The sequence below is a fragment of the Gastrolobium bilobum genome, unplaced genomic scaffold (genome assembly GCF_033153095.1).
Source record: "Gastrolobium bilobum isolate Gb01-03AN ecotype WA unplaced genomic scaffold, APGP_CSIRO_Gbil_v1 utg12850, whole genome shotgun sequence".
Classification (NCBI taxonomy): Eukaryota; Viridiplantae; Streptophyta; class Magnoliopsida; order Fabales; family Fabaceae; genus Gastrolobium; species Gastrolobium bilobum.
In genome coordinates this window covers 135,386-157,022 of record NW_026897757.1, presented here as the reverse complement: position 1 = coordinate 157,022, position 21,637 = coordinate 135,386, and the positions used below count along the sequence as shown (strand labels likewise).

The 21,637-nt window shown below is 35.8% G+C and overlaps 3 protein-coding genes across 4 annotated transcripts; 2 read left to right on the top strand and 1 right to left on the bottom strand.

The window, feature by feature from the left end:
• Nucleotides 1–3,919: 3,919 nt before the first annotated feature.
• Nucleotides 3,920–10,749, top strand: LOC133309967 (M phase phosphoprotein 10). Its single transcript, XM_061510838.1, has 13 exons — nt 3,920–4,611; nt 4,838–4,905; nt 7,580–7,682; nt 7,780–7,890; nt 8,004–8,141; nt 8,374–8,442; nt 8,548–8,589; nt 8,715–8,783; nt 8,962–9,033; nt 9,129–9,182; nt 9,269–9,410; nt 9,618–9,680; nt 10,371–10,749. Exons 1-13 carry the CDS (start codon nt 3,946–3,948, stop codon nt 10,373–10,375), a joined length of 1,602 nt encoding a protein of 533 aa, XP_061366822.1. The 5' UTR covers nt 3,920–3,945; the 3' UTR covers nt 10,376–10,749.
• Nucleotides 10,750–11,893: 1,144 nt separating this feature from the next.
• On the bottom strand, nt 11,894–16,156 carry LOC133309968 (uncharacterized). Of its 2 annotated transcripts, none has more exons than XM_061510839.1 (5): nt 15,972–16,156; nt 14,820–14,924; nt 13,356–13,611; nt 13,062–13,139; nt 11,894–12,784 (listed from the first exon to the last, which is right to left on the bottom strand). In XM_061510839.1, exons 1-5 carry the CDS (start codon nt 16,008–16,010, stop codon nt 12,660–12,662), a joined length of 603 nt encoding a protein of 200 aa, XP_061366823.1. In that variant the 5' UTR covers nt 16,011–16,156; the 3' UTR covers nt 11,894–12,659. The 2 variants fall into 2 exon arrangements, with proteins under 2 accessions (XP_061366823.1, XP_061366824.1); XM_061510840.1 differs by lacking the exon at nt 15,972–16,156 and adding an exon at nt 15,056–15,635.
• A 3,174-nt stretch (nt 16,157–19,330) lies between these two features.
• Nucleotides 19,331–21,288, top strand: LOC133309956 (uncharacterized). Its single transcript, XM_061510821.1, has 3 exons — nt 19,331–20,144; nt 20,259–20,334; nt 21,228–21,288. The coding sequence occupies exons 1-3, from the start codon at nt 19,331–19,333 to the stop codon at nt 21,286–21,288; spliced, it is 951 nt and encodes a 316-aa protein (XP_061366805.1).
• The last annotated feature ends 349 nt before the right edge of the window (nt 21,289–21,637 follow it).

Here is a 21,637-nt window from a genome sequence, read left to right as displayed (position 1 = left end):
GGGCAGGTATTTGAGCATCCCCTTACACCATGACAGAGTGAAGAGAGGTACCTTTGCTCATATCTTAGACAGGGTCCATAGTAAACTTAACTCGTGGAATGCCTTTTTCCTATACATTGGTGGGAGAGTTACTATGGCAAAATCAGTGCTTTCAGCGCATCCCTCTTATTCTATGCAAACATCTAATATTCCCCTCTTTTTTTGCGATGCTATGGATCGAAGTATAAGAGGTTTTATTTGGGGTTCGTCTTCTGAGAAACGTCAAGTTCACCTTGTGAGTTGGGACAAGATGTACTATCCTTTGGAGTCTGGGGGCTCAATATGAAACAAATAAGAGATGTGAATCGATCCTTCATGATGAAAGTGGGTAATGGTCTCTTAACTGAGATGGATGCTTTGTGGGTCAAAAAGTGCAAATTAGGTAATGTTCTTATTCTGAAAGTCAGACATAGAAATAACTCTTCTAACCTGTGGATAAGGGTCACCAAATGCTGGCCCAAGACTGTAGCAAGCTCTCGTATCCAAGTGGCTAATGGGAGGTCTACTCTTTTTTGGCTTCACAATATGTTACCTAAAGTCCCTAAGCTGTTGGATATAGCTATCAACATTGTTCCTGAACCTGTCAAGTGGAAGACAGTGGATGAGTATGTTTTGCAAGAAGGTTCTTGGAGTTGGTCTCTGTTAAACCATTTTTTTATCTATTGACACTCTTTCCTGGTTAGCTGGAACTGTCTCTCCTTCGTTGGAGGATGGTGAGGATAGAGTCATTTGGGATGCTTCCAATTAGGGTTGGCAAAACGGGCCAACCCGGCTCGACCCGACCCAACCTGAAAAAATGAGCCGGGTTAGGGTTGACTCGAAAAAAAAAACGAGTCAGAAAACTCAACCCAACCTAACCCGAGTAGGGTTAGGGTTTGCTCGTGGGTTGGCTCAAAAATATAGCTTGTGGGTTGGCTTGAAAAAATAGCTCGCGAGTTGGCTCGCTGGTTGGCTCGAAAATTACTTGCGGGTTATCTCATTTTCATCCTATTTAAATGACCCTGTAGTATTAATGCACCAGTTATATGGCTTCCATTAACTTAAAAAAAGGGTTACAAAATGAGAAATAAAAGCAAAATATTTTAATTTTAAATTTTTTTCACAACAAATTTGCATCAACATCAAGAAACAATCAAAACCACTTGCTACCAAATGGGTAAGATATTTGAACCAAACAGAGCCAGCACAACCTAACAATATAAAAATGGAAGGGATGTGAGAAGATTAAGGTAGGTTTCGAGAAGGAAGAAAAATTATGACAGCATATATGGATTTTGTCCATTTTTGTATATTATATTTTGTAATTTTTTATAAAAAAATCCTCAACCCGCGAGCTGGCTCGTTTGACCCGCGGGTTGGCTCGTTTTTTCACGAGCTGGCTCGGGTCGGGTTGGCAGCTCATTTTTGTCAACCTAACCCAGCTCATTTTTGGCGGGTTACGAGCAAATCCGACGGGTTGGCTCGTTTTTGCCAACCCTACCTCCAATGATGGGGCCTTCTTTATGAAATATGCTTATCGATGCCTGAATCCTACTCCTAATTCCCTAGCTAATAGGAACTGGTCTTTGGCCTGGAGTTGGGAAGGATCTCAGAGGATTAGGAATTTTTTGTGACTTCTTATTGGTGAGAAGATGTTCACTAATGATGAGAGGAACAAAAGACATATGGGAGTGCTGAACCCATATCCTCGTTGCTCTTCCCCTGTAGAAGACTATCTCTATATCTTTAGAGATTGTGGGTGGGCCCAAATCGTGTGGAGAAAGTTGATTGATAGAAACCAACTACCGTATTTTTTCAACTCTAATCTCCAATGTGTAAAAGGAAGGTGAATTCCTCTCAGCCTAATTGGGCCATCTTCTTTGGTGTAACCTGCTAGATGTTATGGCAAGAGAGAAATAACTTTATTTTTAAAAGTTTAACAAGACTTAGGTCTATCTGATTGCCAAGGAGAAAAACTTTTCTGATAACATCTTGCTCACAAACAGCATGTCAGGTCGTGTTGGAATTACTCATAGCTGGAAACAGGACATTCTCATCAATTGGCATTTCCCTCCTCTTGGCTGGGTAAAAGTAAATTCGGATGTGGCTTGCAAATGGGATACTAGGAAAATGGGGTGTGGTGGTGCCGTAAGAGACTATAATGGCAGATGGTTGGTGGGCTTATCCCAGAATCTGGGAAGAGACAATTCTCTTACTGCTGAGTTGTGGGGTGCCTTTTATTGGGCTTGCTCTTGCTTGGGATAAGGGGTTTAGATCTGTTTGGCTGGAAGGTGACTCCTCTACCATGATGAAATTGCTGTTAAATGGCTGTGATCCTTATAAGCCCTGCTTCAATTTGATTTCTCGAATCCAGTCCCTGGTCAATAGGCAATGGAATGTCAAAATATCTCATATGTATCAGGAAGGCAACATGGTGGCTGACTAGATGGCTAATTTGTCCCTGTCCCAAGATTGGGATACTGTTTTCTTTGATAATCCTCCTCTTGGATGTAGATCCCTAGTTAATAAGGATTTAATGGGTATTGCATCACTCAGGCTTGTTAATCTGTAGTTCTATTTTCTTTTTCCCTTATTTACAAAAAAAAATGTAATTTTAAATTTTAATTAGATTATATATAAGTAAATTATTTGATTATTATTGTTCAAGGAAGACAGGAAATATCATATAAAATTTGTTATTAATGATATTAAAATTAAATTGATTTTTTAAAATTAGGAAATATATACAAAATAGGGAAGAAATACTTATATGCATTCTCTATTGTATAATAGTATATAAATGGTTAAATGTATAAGCTGCTTGATCATGGAACAGTGACCCATTTGCCACAAATTAAAATTTTAATTACCTAACTGCCACGCGAATAGTAAAATTTTCCAAAATCCCACGCGTACAAGTTCGCTATAGTAAGTAGCGAACTTTGTTTGTTGATGTGGCCACCTAGTTCGCTACTAGTAGTAGCGAACTAGGTGATCAAAATATATTCTGAGCAAAAATAAGACACGTGTCAGCCTCTCCCAAGTTCGCTAGGCATGTCAGCGAACTAGGTGAAAAAAATTTATATTCCCGACGCATGTCCCTTCTTTCTTTGTGCAGTACAAGTTCTCGTGGTGACTAGGTGTAATAAACGCATGTCCTTCGTTCTGACAACTCCATTATCTTTTGCGGTGACTTTTGTGGTGAAGAATTGTTAACATGGGCCTTGATGGCAACTTCTAGTCTTAATCTTCCATCTTCCGCTCGAACAGCTAAGACCCTCACTGAAGTTGAAACATTTGCACATAGAGATGAGGACCTCAAATTTGTAACCAGCCAGTTTAAGCGCCTCCACAGCAAGAAACTCCAACATGCTTTCAGGTACTATTCCATTCAGTGGAGAGCTTGGGGGGACTTGCTTTATACAAGCTGCTTGGAGACGTCACCGCAAGAGAAAATTGGCAATGGAGTTGTTAGAAAAAGAGAACTTGTACTGCACAAAGAAAGAAGGGACATGCGTCGGAAATATAAATTTTTTTCACCTAGTTCACTGACATTCATAGCGAACTTGGGAGAAGCTGACACGTGTTCTATTTTTGCTCAGGATATATTTTGACCACCTAGTTCGTTACTACCAGTAGCGAATTAGGTAGCTACATCAGCAAACAAAGTTCACTATCTACTGTAGCAAACTTGTACATTTTGAAAAATGTATTGTTCGCGTGGCAATTAGGTAATTATTTTTTTAAAATGTGGCAAATGGGTCGCTATTCCCTTGATCATCATCTTAAATTTTACTTAATTGTATAGTTATTTAAGAGAGGTGCACGTCTAAACGCACAGTTTAGTCGCTGGCAAATTCCAGCTGGACTAAAACCCTAAACCCATTCATCGCTGGAAGAGTTCACAGAGAGACTGAGCAACCAGCAATGGCGAACGCAAGCGTCGACGGCGTCAAAGCCCTGCGGTGCCTGAATGCCACAGATCCACCGTCATGGCTCGAACCAAACCAGGCGCTGTCTGAAACTGCTCGTGCTGCATCGCAGTACCTGTTCTCCTCCCTCAGACCCTTCTCCCAAAAATCGCCATTGGACCATCTCCTCGTTGACGGCTTCGACGCCGAGCAGATATGGCAGCAAATTGACCTCCAATCGCAGCCTCTGTTGTCCACTCTTCGCCGCGGGGTGAAGCAGCTGGCGAACAATCCCGAAGAGATTTCCCAGCTGAGGGTTTCTTCCGAAGGTGGGAACAAGGCAGAGGCAAGTAATCGTGACGAGTGGGACGAAGAAAGCGACGGTTTTGACGAGGAATTGGATGAAGAAAGCGACGGTTTTGACGAAGAAAGGGTAGAAAAGGAGGAGGAGGAGGAAGAGGAAGAAGAAGAAGAAGAAGGAATGGAGGATGAAGACGACGAGAGCGAGGAGGAGAATGGTGATGGTGGTGGTGGTATTGAAGATAAATTCTTGAAAATAGATGAATTGGCAAAGTACTTACAGAAGGAGGAAGAGAATTTGGAGAATGGTGAGGTAGACAGAGAAAGTGAGGAGGGAAGTGACGACGACCAAGACACTGAAGATGATGAGGAAAGTGATGAGGTGAGAGTGCTCTTTGCTTAGTTTGGTTTTGATAGGGCACTGTGTTTTAGTTGATTCATTAATCTTTATTTTTGTTGCCTTTATGAGTTTTTCTTTTTCCTTTTAATTCTGTCTGCAAATTCAGTATTGATAAGTTTCGGTGCATGTTAAGTTGTTATTTTGTTCATTTGTTTATGTTACTTATTGATTAATTTGTTTCTGACTCATTCTAATTATATTTATCTAGGCTGGTGATTTTGGGATTGGCAAGGAAGATTATGTAGATGAAGAAGCAGGGGACATGGAAAATACAAGGTGTTTATTCTTGTCCTCTCACAAGAGAACCCAAAAAGAATAAAAAAGATTTGAATCTTCATCCATTTTAAGCTTGCAAGTTGCAACCTAAGTTATTACCACTAATTCTATAATTAACTTATGTGTCAAAGAAATGCACAAATAAAAGCTTTAATTGTTTCACTTTAGTAAATATTTGTAATGTGTATAGTAAATTACAATCTCCTCACCTGAGAGATACTGAAATTACACTTCCTTCTTCTCTATTTTTAAGGGTTACATTCGCTACCCCTGATAGATTAATATGTGCTACATTTTAACATGAACAACTGCCTGTTAGGAGCATTTTTATTTTCTCTCTGTGACACTTAGTGTCATCGGTGACTAGTTCTAAATCCCTACTATCGACTTTTGGGATTTCAGATGATGAAATGAAGATTTTGTGTAAATTCCCAAAGCTGATAGTAGGACTGTTCATAACTTTATTTCATCTTCATTTGATAGTAGAATGTTCAAAATTAGCTTGCAATGACACTGAGGGATGTAGAGAGAGGAAAAATGCCCCCTGGGAGTCTTGTTTATATTTGCTCACCATCGTTATGAGGTTCATTTAAATTAAAATGGACTAAAGTGCAGCGCATTTCATCTCTCTACAGGGAGGTGTGTATTTTTCAAAAAAGTGGGGAGGACAGTGGAGTGTAGTTTACCCTATTTATATTTACATTAAAAAATGCAATATTATAGGGTAATTAGTTTAGTTTTGATTCTTAGTAATGTAAATTATTTTTATTATCAGTAAATCATATGTTATTATAAGTATAACATCAAAAGAATTTGACCTCTATCATAATTATAAGAATAAATTATGGGATATATAAGAATAATAAAATTATAACTAACATTAAAAAAATAATGTGTGGGACTGAGGGGGCTTATGCCCCTATGATCTACAGTGTAGGTTCATCCCCAGTTGCTGTTGCAGAGATGAGAATGTAATGAGTGGACATATAAGAATAAATTAGATGAGGGGTGAATGTATTAGAAAGAAAGTGGGAGTGGCAACTTATGAGGAAAAGCTAATTTAATCATGCCTAAGATGATGATAAGAAGAGGACCAATAGAAGTCCCATTATGAATAATTGATCAGATGGAGGACAGTCTAATAGTTTGAGGGAGAGAAAGACTAAGAAAAACTGGAGTGAAACCATTTAAAATGACTTGGATCTAGATGGCCTCTCTGAAGACCTGGCTTTTGACAGAACTCAATAGTGTTGTTTGATCCATGTAGCTGACCCCACCTTGGGGGAATTTTTTTTGTTATTGTTGTAATTAGTCTCAATTGCAGCTTGAGGAAACTTAAGGAAAACAAATAAGCTAACTGTTTTCCATTTACTTTTATGTGGTGTTTGGTAGAGGAGAAATTTTTTATGTCCGTGAATCACGATTACCAGGAATATGTTGAGAAAGTGAATCTCCCGGGAATGTGACCAAAAAGCTGTTTGGTAGGCCAAAATATTATCGGTAAATCGGGAATATTGGCTCAAATTTACTGATTCTATGTTTAGTTGATTGTTAAAATTACTGGGAATGTGGGGTGATTTTACAAAAATAACCCCACCTTCGTTCTTTTCTTCAACACATTGACTCTAACCCCACTATTGTTCTAATTGGTTTCCTCCGATCTAAAGCAATCCAAGTTGGAATTATAATGTCACAACTCTGAGCTAAGTAGCTAACTCCTCAAATTGACTTTCCATACTATCTTCGCCAACTAACAAACTAACACGAAGGTCTGAAAATAATAATAAAAATCAAAGCAAGGTTGGTTCCCTTAAAAATAAAAAAATAAAAAAATGAGGGCTCTAACTCCCCCTGAGGAAGATGCTGGTTGAGGCGGTGTAGCATTGGGACAAGAAACACAGCCGTTTTTCCAGAGCCGGTACGAGCCATGGCAACAATGTCAGAGCCAGAAAGGATGAAGGGCATGGTCTTCCTCTGAATTGGAGGGGGCACTTTGTACCCTTTGCGCTTGATTCCCTTAAACACATTCGGACTCTGACCTAGTGACTCAAAGGCCCCAGATTTTGGCTTCTTCTCCTTCCTCGAACTCCTTCCTTCATCTCCCAATTTATCGGGTGGATGAGTGTCAGCCTGGAGACTTTTGCCATGGTTTCCTCTTTCAGGAATTGTGTGCCAACAGAGGGGCATTTTTGCCCCAAAAATAATATCAAATTTTTCCAACACCCAGGATTTCAAGAATACCACCCTTTTGGTGGTATTTTTGGATGGCATTTTGGAAGACAATTTGTACACAAATCAAAATCCCGGCAAAATCAGATTCCCGGGGTAATTTTTACAAACCTTATACCAAATGTGGGTAAATAGGATTCTCAATATCACTTTTTCGGGAATCTCAAAAAAATCCCTTTACTAAACACCCCCTTAAGCTTTCTATAAGCAAAAGAGCATATTGGTTCTTTTGTCAATAGTAATTGCTGCAGGCTATTATATATAGATTTTTCCTTTTAGTTTTGGATTCACTCTTTTGTTTCTTCTTGAGTTATGTATTTTGAGGGGTGATCTTTCTGCTTTCTTAAAGCTTTACAGTATTTAACTGCTTGAATTTTCTTACTGCTTTAGATGTTTTTCTTTATATTTGTATGCTGGGTTCATTTTTTCCATCTGTTGCTTTCAGGTATAAAGACTTCTTTGGAGGTAAAAAGGAAAAGGGCTTGAAAAGAAAAGCTCAGGAATCTGAAGATTCTGGTGATGAAGATGACATGGAATTTGACGAACAGGTATTACATTATTTGTTTATACACACAAGACCATGAAGAAGATTTATTTTAAAAAATAAACTTTCATATTCTTTTTTTTTTTGGTTCATGTATGTAGAAAAAAGGTACTGCTTCTGCCCATGAAAAGCAACTGGAAAAAATTCATTCAAAGATAGAGCAGATGGAGAAAGCTAACATAGAGCCAAAAACTTGGACTATGCAGGGTGAGGTAATGCAATAGTCCCTTATATTTTTACCCGACTTTTTTGTTGGTTGCATTTGCATTTGTAGGTTCTTTTTGCCAATCTGTCATTAGATTATTGATTGTCAATTTTATAACAGGTAACTGCTGCAAAGAGACCCAAGAATAGTGCATTGGAAGTTGATCTGGACTTTGAGCACAATGTGAGACCTGCTCCTGTAATCACTGAGGAGGTTACAGCTTCAATTGAGGATATGATCCAGAAAAGGATTACTGAGGTAAATTAATATGCTGAACTGACATGGTTTCATTGGTTTGAACTTCTGCTATAATGCACCATGCTATTTGCACGAGGGTGGAAGCTGATATATGGATGACATGTACAATTTCTCTAAAACGTTGGGTTTATTAAGCTGATTATTGAGTTACTAACTTTCTACTGAGTAATCCATGAGACTCGTTCACACATCATATGTTGTTTCTAATTTACATTTATTTTTATTATTATAGGGGTATTTTAATGATATTCAAAGGGCTCCTAAATTGCCATCTAAAGCGCCTAGGGAGGTTAAAGAGCTGGTAAGCCTTGTTTTACTGAAATAAATAGATTTTGAGGTTCAATGTCTTGTCTAGTTATATTTGTATGTAACTAACTTGTACAAATCATTTCCCTGATGAATACAGAATGACAATAAAAGTAAGCAAGGTCTTGCAGAAATTTATGAGGTCCGTATTTCTTGACTATTTCAACCTCCATTTTCTTTCTTCACCTTTACTAAGTCTCCAGGTGTTGTCATACATTTTGTCCTTTACTTGTGATTTGTCTCAAAAAAATATTTAATTGTGGACAGCAAGAATATGTTCAGAAGAAAGACCCTGCATCTGCTCCATTGTCATTCAAAGATGAACTGAAGAATGAGGTGCAACTCTTGATTGCTTTACTCTGTTTCTACTTCTGTTACTATGTAATCTCTTTTCATTTGTTATGTTCCTCATGTTTGATACAAGACTGGCTCAGTGGCTCTCAATCAGGCTATGTAGCCATTGTTTTACACTTTTCATTATACACTGAATTTTGTGCCTTTTACTTGTGGTCAGGCAAGCATGCTGTTTAAGAGACTCTCTCTGAAGCTGGATGCCCTTTCTCATTTTAACTTTGCTCCAAAACCTGTATGACATCAACGTTCTTGTTTTCTCTTGATCAACAACTGCATGACATTGAAATTTTTTGTGTCTTCTTATTTGCTCCGAATTGAACTGGACAGGTTATAGAGGACATGACTATTCAAACTAATGTGCCTGCTCTTGCAATGGAAGAAGTAATGAGCTATTATCTTCTCAAAATTTTATTTCTGCTTCTTCCAGTCATTAGTAACTCACAATCTATTATACCTTCCATGTGTAGATTGCACCTGTGGCTGTTTCAGATGCAGCTATGCTGGCTCCTGAGGAGGTCTTTGATGGCAAGGGTGATATTAAGGAAGAAGCAGAGCTTACTAAGGAGGAGAGGAAAAGGAGGAGAGCTAATAAGAAAAGAAAATTTAAAGGTATGATTGGTTATTTCGGGGAGGTTATTTGCCTGGTGACTGGCCCAAGACGACATGCAGAAGGCTTTCATACATGTCTTTATGTGAAGTTCATACCATATGCATATTATAGTTCTAGGAGGAAAGCCACCCAGCATTTTTTTTTATACCAGACACAATCTATTTATTTCCTTTTCATTATTAATTGACAAACTTCAATGGTTACAGCTGAGGCTGTAAAAAGGACAGGAAAGAAGGCGCGAGAGAGTGCATTGCCTAGCCAAGTTAATGGTAATTTCTTTATACATGCTTTCTTATTAGATATAAGACACTTTACATTAACCTCACTTCTATTTTTTAATGTGCCACATTAGTTAATTTCTTTTCAGTAACCGCATTGTGTCAAGAAAATAAAACCACAACTACTGCAATGGCTGTTCTATTCTGAATTTCTGAAATGCAGTTATCCTGCTGTGTTACTGAACTTTGTGTTGCATTTTAAAACACGGGGGAAGGTCATGTTTGCTAGTTTTTCCTGGCATTGTGAGAGGGGTTGGCCATATTAGACCTTTACTTTTTTCCTCTAACCCAGCTTTATAAAGTTTTGGTAGAAGATGCTTCTCTCTGAGTGGTCATTTTGATTTCTCCTTCATAGTTCCCACCCACCAAATCCTGTAGAAGATGCTTCTCTATGAGTGGAGATTTTAGGTACCCCTTGGAATAGGTAGATTCAACCAGATGTTGATTGCAGTCTCAATTACTTGGAGATTGACCATGAATGAAAAAAAATATTTAGTGAAACCGGTTGTACCTATAGACTCTACAATTGTCTGGGTATAACTTGCATCATAGATATGATGTCTCCACATTGAGAAGCGCTGGCTGCCAACCGTGGAATGAGTCTAGCCAGATGTAGTCTAAGGAATTTTTCCAAAATATACATGGTTGCTTCTCACCTTGAATCTCCCTGGTTCTTTGCAGGCTAAGAACAATGTAATATTTCGTAAGATTTATTTACAGAAGCTGCACAACTAACAACATTAAGTTCAAGGGGCCCCCCGGTGTCAAAAAGAAGTAAAATAGAAACGGAGGATTATTTGGAGTCAACCATGATAAAAAAGCGATGCTATCCGTACCCGGAGCTGAAGCAGATGAGAGTAACTTGAATGCTTTCATAGTTGGCTGTTTTACTTGTTCCTTGAATTCTTGGTTAATGTCAAGATACTGGTAGGAAATTCACTGTTTATTTGCTTTTACTGCTACTCATTTTTACAAGTTTATAGCGTGGTATGTATTATGTGCAATTTTGTATTCTTTAATTTTATTCAAGCTGATATGTTGTATTGGCCTTAACATTGCTGATGACAGATAGTTGCATCTTTAAACATTGAAACCAATGAGGAATAAGAAAATTGTTGGAAAATTTTGCTATTGATGCTTTCGCTTGTAAAGTTTTTTGAAATTGGCAAATCTTGATTCCCTTGAATTTGCAAGGCACTGTCGTGTAGGGCTGGGCATGGGTTAATTTGGGTGTGTTTTATAGTGTCCTCTTTTTTTTTTTTTAAATAATAAAAATAAACTTGACCTCCTTATTTAGTAGCGGATTGAGTTGCGCTGGAGAAAAAATGTTTCCCTTCGATTTGAATCAACACATTTCAAATGAACAAGTCTTAAATGGATAAATCTAAGTCTCAAAATAAAATAACTAGGAATCTCTAAATTGAAATAAAAACGAGTGAAACTCTATGCCGTAACATAAAAAACAATTAAAATAATAAAAAACCTCGCATGTTCAACCTACCTAACACTTCAAGAATTACTAGTAACCAACAACGACTGACTCTCGTTTTTTTTTTTTTTTTGGGTACAAGATTCAAGGAACAACTTTAATCAAGACTGAGTTTGAATTATGAGAATAAAAAAATATATTAGAAAAAAGCCTTCAATATAGGTTTGACTTGAACCGATTAAACCAGTATGGATAAAAAAAAGGATCGGTTATCTTATTCTTGAATATTTTTATTATTCTTATTACTAAACTAACCACCATTTATTTTTGTTAATATGACAATTATAATTTTTTAAATCACACTTATTAATTATTAATTATTAAAAGTTATAATCATCAAATTGACAAAAATCAACTATAATTAATTTAGTAGTAAGAGTAATAAAAAAATTCAGTAATAAATATAACCAACCCCTTTTTAGGGTAGTAGTAATAATAATAATTAAAAAATATTAATGGTTGAACTATCAGTATTCAATTAAACAAAATTAATGTATATAGCACACTATCAAGTTTAAATCATTTGTTCACGTAGATTAACCAAGTATTTCTTAAAAGTCCTTAATTAGTGTTAAGCACAAATCAAGGCCTCAACAATGTTATGGTACAAAGAATTACAGAAAAGGATAAAAAAATAAATAAACTTGCCTTCCAATTATTGAATGTAGATTCAAATGAAACTACAGAATAGTTTACATGAAAGAATATGGAATCAGGAAACATCAAGTATTAAAAAATCTTGAAATTTATGTAATTAATAATAAAAATTATCAACTAAAAAAAAAACCAAGCATCAGTTAACTTTGCCGCGCCTAATTAGTACAGGAACTTCATCAGTAAAAAGGCATTTGAATTCAGGTGCAGATGATTACATTTTAAAAACGGAATAAAATTCCCAGATGACAAAAAATGCAGAGGAAATACAATACAAAGCAAGAGGGCCCAGCACGGATCTGATGGCATGCAGTTTTCTCCTAGGCAGCCTTCTAACCAACAGCAAACATCTTATCACTGCAAAGTTCTGCATTTCATACCTGTAAAGTGGATCGCCCAATCTGCTCGTCCATTGATTGTATTACAGCTTTCTCAGAATGCCTAGATTCTTAGACACTGTCTGGACCACAAGGTATATCATACTGCCTCCACTAGAAGACATTTTTATTTTTTTCAATTTTTGGGTGTGAGCCACTATAATTAATGAAATCCAAAAACAGAAGCGCTCTAAAAATATGTATACTACTTTTCAGACCAAGACTGAAAGCATGATAGCTGAATAACAAATGGCCCTCACATGAAAAACCTTCAGTAACACAACTAGGTCAACTAAATTATTGAATTAGCACTTTTTTCCAATGAAGAGGGCAGGAATGCCATTTGAAGTTCTTGCCCCATTCTCCATCGCAAGATTACCCCACTTCTCAGAGAAAATAAAAATGACAAGGCGTGCTGGGGGTGGGGGACATCACAACTACCAGTAGCTTTCATTTACTTAAATTTCCTTCAAGCCTCTCGATTGCAGCACTAACGCCACTCTTTACTTCTCTCTGATGATATGCAGCTGGATTCTCTTTATTAGCTATTTCTACCAGCTTCAAATGGATCCAACCTGCCAAACAATTAATGAAAAAAACTTCAACAGATAGCCACATATCCATAATGCCCAGCAAGCTAAATTATTAAAAATTTGGATCCTCTCCTTGTACTCACAAACAGGAGAGAGAATCTGGTTACTAGAGAGATAATCACAAGCTGACTTTTTAAAAAATTAAAGGGTCCCTACAAAAGTAATAGTGGCAATAAAACTGACTATTTTTCTCATAACAGGATTTTCTCCTGTTAGTGATTAGCAAAGATAACTAATCAAGAAATAATAAAAATATTACCAAGAGGAAAGCAAAATGCTGCTCCCAGCACTGACCCTAGGGCCATATTCCTTGCTCGCCAATGGAGTGATCCTGGCACTAACATAAAAAAGGGAAACAATATATCAAATTTATCAACACAATAACTGTGACATGTAACCATTTTCTACCTTATATCAAGATTTTCAACCTAAAGAAGCCTTTCATAAGATAAAAAAAGTATCTTATTGTAATATCAAACTAGAGCAGTTAAGTGTTTCAGTCATCCAGCCCAGGTAATATTAAAGAGTCTACTGTCAGTGTATGATTTCTTACTGATTAAACCAAAGGCTGAAGCAGTGGCTGATCCAGCTCCAACAACATTAAAAACATCATGCACACCTCGCTTCTCTGCAAGTAGATTTTGAATACCATAAAATGCAGCAGTGAAAATTCCAAGGCGTACCCCTCCAACTATTGAGCCTCGCGTAACTCTAAGGAATCGTTTCTCCATTGCATCTCTCATCAATCGATATTGCTCACGTTTGTCTTCTGTGCTACCAAGTTTCAACATTACTTCTGCATCCTTGCTCTAGCAAAACATGAGAAATTCCTTATGACTGTCACAGTATTGAGATAATATAGACAAGCAATGTTTATATTAACATAGTTGGCAAGAACAGAATGTATAATCAGCAAAAGAAAAGATAAACCCTAGCAACATGTTTGCATGAGAGTTATTTTTCAATTTAAACAGATATTTGTGAGGGGTTAGACAGTTTTTTATTGCATTCAGGTGTAAAGTTAATTTGGTAGCACTAACAAACTCAATAGCACCGGCGGATGGGGGAAGGAGTGGAAATTTCTATCAAAAAATGCCCTTCCATTAGAGAGGGTGAGGTAATTAGTATTTGTTCAATACAGCATATAGAAAACAAGTAAAATGTGTAGTCCACACAAGTAGCAGAAAAAACAAACTAGATGACATGAATAATTAGAAGATCTTGAACATATGATAAAAGAAGAAATTAAAATAAATAAATAACTGCTTTAGTTATCCTTTTCTAAAAAAAAGTGTTGTTTCAAACAAGGGAGGGGGAGCAAAAAATGAACACGAAAAAATCAATAACCAGATAATCAGATATATATAAAAAAAAGTTTATGATCTACTGTATTTCCAACTAACCAAATGAGAACAATTCATGTCTTATTTAGTTTAGGCTCTTAAAAAGCTACACAAGGATTAAGCAGAAATTTATGTCTGTTGATGGGATTGGGTAGTCTTTTTGACATCCTTATGGTGTTCACGTAGTGGGTTTGCACCTACCTTTATATGTTACTAGTTCTGGAAAATTCTCAACACAGAATAATGATTAAGCAAAAAGTCTCAGTAATTTATCTTTGTTTCTGTCATAGGATACGCAATATAAAATATTAGGTATGAGTACAATTAACCTTTTAACAGTTTCGTACTCATTTTGTAATGGGGAGGTTACTAGTCTTCCGCTTTAATGTACATCCTTCTTCTATCCAAGACCCAAGTATTTTCTCAACGAATATCAATTCTCGGGAAGCATTGAACTTACTCATCACAGCCACATCTAACGGTAAGCTAACCAAACCCAAACTCAAACTCACACACAGAATTACAGAGTATTTAGTTCTATCCTTTAAAGAAAATAATCTCAGCTTGTACTCTTGTTTTAATTTTTAATGACCTTTGCAGTGTTGAAAATACTACACTTGAGATTGCTATATGAAACACATTGTTCTAAAGCAGCTTTTTAATCATAAACTTACAACAGAAGCAGCTGCCTCCTTGCTACCGCCATATAACATGCCTGCAAATACTCCAATAACAGTTGCCGTGCCCCCGTTAACCATTCCAGCTAGTTTTGGAGAACCCTGATTAAGGAAAGTATGAGAATAGCAATGAAATTAAATAAATTCAGCATGGTGAAGTCCAGCACACAATTGATAGCAACGTTTTCAGAAATTGAAAGAAAACGACAACAGATTTGAAAGGAAAGACAAACCTAGAGCAGTGATAAAGTTGCTTTCTTTTTTTTGTAACCAAAAGGTGATGGCACATGTTCAAATTGAGGAAACAACCTTTGGTTAAAATGCAGGGGTTAAGGCTGTAAAGCTGTGTACAAGGATCTTTTCACCTCTACCCTCACAACTCAGGGTTTCATTTTTTTTTTTTTGGGGGGGGGGGGGGGTGTTACTTTAGACTCAGTAAGTAGATATAGTTAAATAACCATCATTGAATAACTTATATTTTCCAAACAGCAAGAGAAGCATCTGTATCAAACCCCCAGAAGTTACTTGTACATTTTGAACCTGGTCATGAAACTCATGACTCAAACCTGCTCAAATATATGTATATTTCTTTCGCATCAATCCATATTCATAAATCTTAACAGAAACACGAGCAATTTTAATATTATCTTTTTAAGAAAAGAGAAACTTAAATGCAGAACAATACATCTAAGGTGAGACCTAGAAAATGGAAAAGCAAAAAATTAACAGGTTCAACATACAAGGTCCAGATTAGACATATTTTATTTATTTATTTATTTTTTTTGTAATAACAGACACTGGCATGCTATCAAAGTAAAAACCATTTCTGCTATTGTCGATAATTTATTGATTTTGCAATAAGAATACAAACTTGGTCATCATTTTATACAGGTGCATCAAAGTAAAAGTTATTTCTGTTATTGTCAACCACCAATAAAGCGCTAAATGAATAGTGTCATTGCAGTTATCGAATTAATAAGTAGCACTACAATCAGATAAACAAAAAAATTCTAGGGTTCACAATTCAAATCCTTTGCGTATTGCTATCCATAGACCAAATAATGAAACTAACTTGTTAAGTTAAAAAGAAAACGACCCAAAAAAAAAAAAAAAAACACGAAATGAAGCAATATATGAGGAATTTTGTACCTTTGGAACGGTGGATTCAGAGTTATCGGGGACTTGCATGGTTGGAGGCTCAGCAAAATCCACGAAACACGAAAGGAAATTGGGAAATCGAATATCCAACTAAACTGATTCGGTGTAGATGGCGGTGGACTCGTAAGATTGCACCTCCGTCGAATCTTTTACGCTGTGAATGTGAGACTCTCGAGACTGAGACTTGCGATGCACTTTTTTTTTTCCGGTTGTTTTTATTTTTATTTTCCTTTTTGTTTTTGGTTAACAAAATATTTGATTTTTTTAATTTTTCTTGTATTTAAAAAATATTTTATACTCCACCAAAATATTTCAAAATTAATGTATAATATATGGGGTAGAATATTATAACAATCAATTAAGTAAGGGTTTATCATTTATCATTTAACATGACCACAAAAAGTTTCCTACACACAGAATATTTTGTGGGGCCCGCAGCAAAAAAAAAAAACTTCGGCACGCAAAACGAATCTCTATAACATAACACAATCACTTTTCTTACAACATAACTCTTATAAAACTCATTAAGTAATTAAGGTTACTACCAATGTTACTATCAATCAATTTCATCGTTAGATTAATTATGTTAATCCAACGGTTATATTTATTTCCATCTTTGTATGGTTATGATTCACCATATTTGAATATAAATATAATCATACACAAAAATCATAATCATACAAAGATGAAAATAAATATAACCGTTGGATCAACATAATTGATCTAACGGTAAAATTAATTAGTAGTAACATTGGTAGTAACCCTAATTGATTGTTACAATATCCTACCCCATAATATATTCATAAAAAATGCAAACGTATTAGCTATTTGAAATTCAAACTTTTTGAAGAATTGGAATACTAGATACATATAACAAGTGTAACCAATGGTTTTAGATTAATGAAAATCAAAGAAACTTGTTTGGAAAAAAAAAATTAAAACACTTTTTAGAATAAACAAAACAAAATGTTTGGAAGAAGTTATGTGCTCGTTAGCGTACTAGAAATGGTGGGCATGTGATGATCTCCAACTCACAAACAAGAATGATCGGATGATGTTTCATTTGTTATAAAACAATTATTAATTGAATTCACTTATTTAAAGTTCTACCGTTGAAATTTTTTTATATAATTTGGAAATAAAAGTTAAAAAATATCTTGATGTTTCAATGATGGTTGATATATCTGGTGGAATCTTCCACCTAGATTAATTACGACTTATTCGATTATAAGGTTTTCTTTCCTCTTTGGTAAACTCTTAACGAGGTTAATGGTTTTATCCGATCTTGTACGGGAATGTACATTTCCCTAATTTAAACTTGTTATCAACTAAAAAAACCTTGATGATGCTTTTGTTTTATTATTTTTAGAATCGATAATAAAGCACAAAGCAAGAAAACAATTACAGCACCTTTCTTTATTTTTGTTTGTTTTTTTTCAAAAATTGAAAACAGTAACCAAGCATGCCTTAAGTTTTCAAGTCCCAAAAATAGCTAAATGAGTTTATACATTGCCGAAAGGGATTGTGGGCCAGCACAGATAAAAAAGAAAGAAGGACTACGGGCCCAACATAAATTGAGCGAATCGTACAATCATTGATAGGCAAGCAGAGAAAACAGAGGATTGGGAAAATATATCAGTGGAACTGGGAGCTTGCTTTGGTTTTAGCGTAAGAGAATACGGAAGTTGAAAGTCAACTACTTTAGTGTGCATTGCTCAGCATCATCGTCAATCACGCATAATCTGAAAAATGTTCTATCTGACACTCATGAGCTTAAACATTCACGATTGTTGCCATATCTCAAAAAAAAAAAAAAAAAAAAAAACTGTCTTTACAATTTAAACAACTTCAATTTCCACCGTCAAGAAGCTTAATATTCAATTTTGATAGTTAGTTGATATATTCGAGCTCTTACTAAGTAAGACTGAGAGTATGTATTTGATTTTTTATCGTATTATTTTTAGTAGGGGTGTTCGTGGTCTGGATTAGATCGGTTTTAGAAGCAAAATTCATCCGATCCAATCCCTTCGGTTTGATCATGTAATCATTCATTCAGTTTGAATTTTTTTTCAAATCCGATCCGATCCAATCCAATTTTTTTCGGTTTGGATTGAATCGGTTTTTGGTTTTTTGAATATCCTAAAATTAGTTTTATGATTATTGTGCAAATAACATCTTTTGTATATATTGGTTTTGTAAAAAAAATATTGAAATACCAAAATATCAGTAGACGATACTATAGTTATTTTTTTTTTTGCAATGAGATATGAAGCTCTACAAGGATTAAATTTTGTTGATGAGACGTGACTATTTTTTCTTGGGATTAGTTGATGAGTTAATGAGTCTTAGGTTTAGAAATTTTTGGGCTATGATTGAGGAAAGGACCAAGTAAGTAGAGGAAAATTAATATATTGGATCGGTTTGGATTGGATCGGTTTTCATCAATCCATCCAAAAATCGATCCAATCCAATTAAAATTTGTGGTTTTTTGTCGGTTTTCGGTTTATTCGGTTATCGGTTTTTCGGTTTTTGCGGTTTGAATCGGTTGATGAACACCCCTAATTTTTTGTCTTAATTATGTTGGAAATCAACAATCATATACAAATATCAAATGAAGAGAGAAAAAGAGAATTGACACAGTAATTTACTTGATTTATCCAATTTAAGCTACGTTCAGCTTGTTTATACTATATTTATCTTATCATCACTCGTTACAAGTCACTCGGTCTACAAGCAAGATATAAATAGATTAGAAAAGCTATTCATGGGTCTAAACTGAAATTACTCAGAAAAAAATAAAATAAATCAGAGGCCCACAACAGTACCTAACCTTTACGAGTCCAGGGGCGTTGCCCCCCGACCCCGCAGAGGCGGCTCCCCGTACCCCACCCGCTCACTTGAGAGCGGGACTCGAGTTACCTTTCTGCTGATCCCGACAATAAATACCTTTATCACCATGCGAAGTAAAAACTGTACCCAATAAATTCTAGACACAACCCAAGCGTCAAAGGAACCTATAATATCCAAAAATAAATAAATATATATAAAATTATAAAGCAATCTATTTATTCATCTCTCCAATCCAAAAAAGCAAACCAAAGCCAAACAGAACTTCAAAAGCTATCAAAACATCCATTTAAATAAATAAAAAAAATCAATAATTCCACCCAAACAAAAAAGTAAAGGAAAACCAACACACAATTCAACTAGGATTCCTCAACAAAACACTACATGTGAATAAAGCAAACCCAAAATCATTCATTCTCATCAAGCAACAAAGCAAAGTATCATTTGCAGTGCCTCACTAGTCACTCACACTGTTATCCATTTTCAAACTAAGTTGTTCAACCATGCCCACATTGTTCCCCACCCTCTATCTCATTCTCTCGGCATATTTGATCCCTTTGAGAACCAGCCAAGCCAATTCATGCCGTTCATATTGTGGCAACATAACAATAGATTACCCATTTTCACTCCAATACGGGTGCGGTCACCCAGGATACCGTGACCTCCTATATTGCATCAACGATGTTCTCATGTTCCACATAACCTCTGGTTCCTACAAGGTACTAGAAATAGACTATGCTTATCAGGCTCTAACTCTTCATGAGCCTCACATGTCAACATGTGACACTCTTGTACTAGGAACCAAAGGTAACGGCTTCAATGTTGAGCCATGGCGTGAGCCTTACATGAACCCTGTGTCGGATAACGTGTTCTTGCTCCTTGCTTGCTCACCTCGGTCACCGCTGTTCCAAGGTTTCCCCGGGAAGCATTTGCCGTGTCGAAACGTTTCTGGCATGGGCTGCGAGGAGTACTATGGCTGCCCGGCCTGGGATATGATGGGCCACAAACGGATGGGCTCGTCCTTTTTTGGGTCAGGCCCACCTGAATGTTGTGCTGTGCCGTATGATGCTATTAAGGGGATTAACCTCACGAGGCTTGAGTGTGAAGGGTATAGTAGTGCTTATAGTGTGGCACCACTGAGGGTTGATGGGCCTGGTCAATGGTCATATGGGATCCGTGTGAGGTATTCGGTGCAAGGGAATGATGAGTTTTGTGGGGCATGTGAGGCAACTGGTGGCACTTGTGGGTATGGTGACGATGGGATTAGACAATTGTGTATGTGTGGGAACTTTAATTCAACGTCCAATTGTGATTCAGGTTAGTCACTTTATTAAGGTTTTTGGGTTGGTTTATCAGTTCTTTGGTGTCACAAAATAAAAAAAAAATTGGTTTTGTGGTTTTAATGTTTGGCTATCAATGTTAATATACAAGTGATCGACTCTTTCTATGAATTTTACAGTTGGTTTATCGACAGGAGCAAGGCCTATGACGGTGAAAATGTTTGCAGGTACATGGCTATTTCATTGTTTAGTTAGACTTGCTAACTAATTATATATAAATATATGGATTTAATATTTCTATAATGAACGTAGATAAATTATCTATATCCCAAAACGACGTCGTTTTAGGCTGAAAAATAAAAAAATTATAATAAAAAGACTATTATAATCCTGAAATAAATTATAATTACAAAAATACCTTGATTTTTGCTCAAAACGACTTCGTTTTGTGCACCCTAAATATATATATATATATATATATATATATATATATATATATATTTTTTTTTTTTATATCTATTAATTAATTATTCTGACTAATTCAATTCGAATATTGTTACATTTATAATGGGGAGAACTTCTCCGAGACCATTTTCTTGGTTCTTAGAACTTATTTATATATATTTTCCTTTTATTTGATTAGTTGGTGCTCATATGCTAATTTTTATTTTATTTTATGTAATATATAAAACAATTTATTCCCTTAACAAAGGTATATTTTCCTTTTGAACTTATGAAGACGATGTGAGTATTTTACAAGCTCCTAGAGAGTCTCTTATTCTACCAAATGGTGGTAGTTCAGTTGACGCATGAGAGCTAAGCATGTGGGAGTGAGAGCATGTGTTCGAATCTCTTCAGTACCACATTTGGGAGGGGTTTAAAACCTTAATCCTGGACTTGCCCATAATCGGATTAGTTGTGAAGCAATGAACCGATTGAAATATTTCAAAAAAAAAATATTTCCAAAAAAAAAAAGAGTCTCCGATTCTCTTCCCCTTGGTCATGAATCAAATTAGCTGTGCATCAGGATAATTGGATTCCTTTTTTCCTTTTCCATTTTAGCAAATCATTTGACAATTGAGGTGTAATCTTGTTATTTGTAACTTTTCTCTTTGGGCAGGATTATTGACGTATATGCTAGTTTGGATGACAACCTACCAGATTTGAAAAGTATGGTATAGTATGCGAGAATATTATCATAAACTGGGTCATGTATTCCATATTGTAAATGCCATTTTTTGCTGAAGAACGTGCACATACAATGAGAGTGAGAGAGTCAATGAGTGAGTGAGAGTTTTCATTTGTATTCCCTAATTTCCTATGAAAACACCTTGAAAGTCTTGTTCGAATATTATTCAACAGAGCGTGTGTATGACAATTATGAGTTATCTAGCCATATCGTTTATTTCCATTGGTTATATTCGTTTTCATATTCATCGATTTCTACGAGGTGATCACCAAGTAGAAAACAAAAGGGTATTCAATTTAAGACAAGTTTATTTTGAAATAGAATTTTAGAGTATGTTTCGT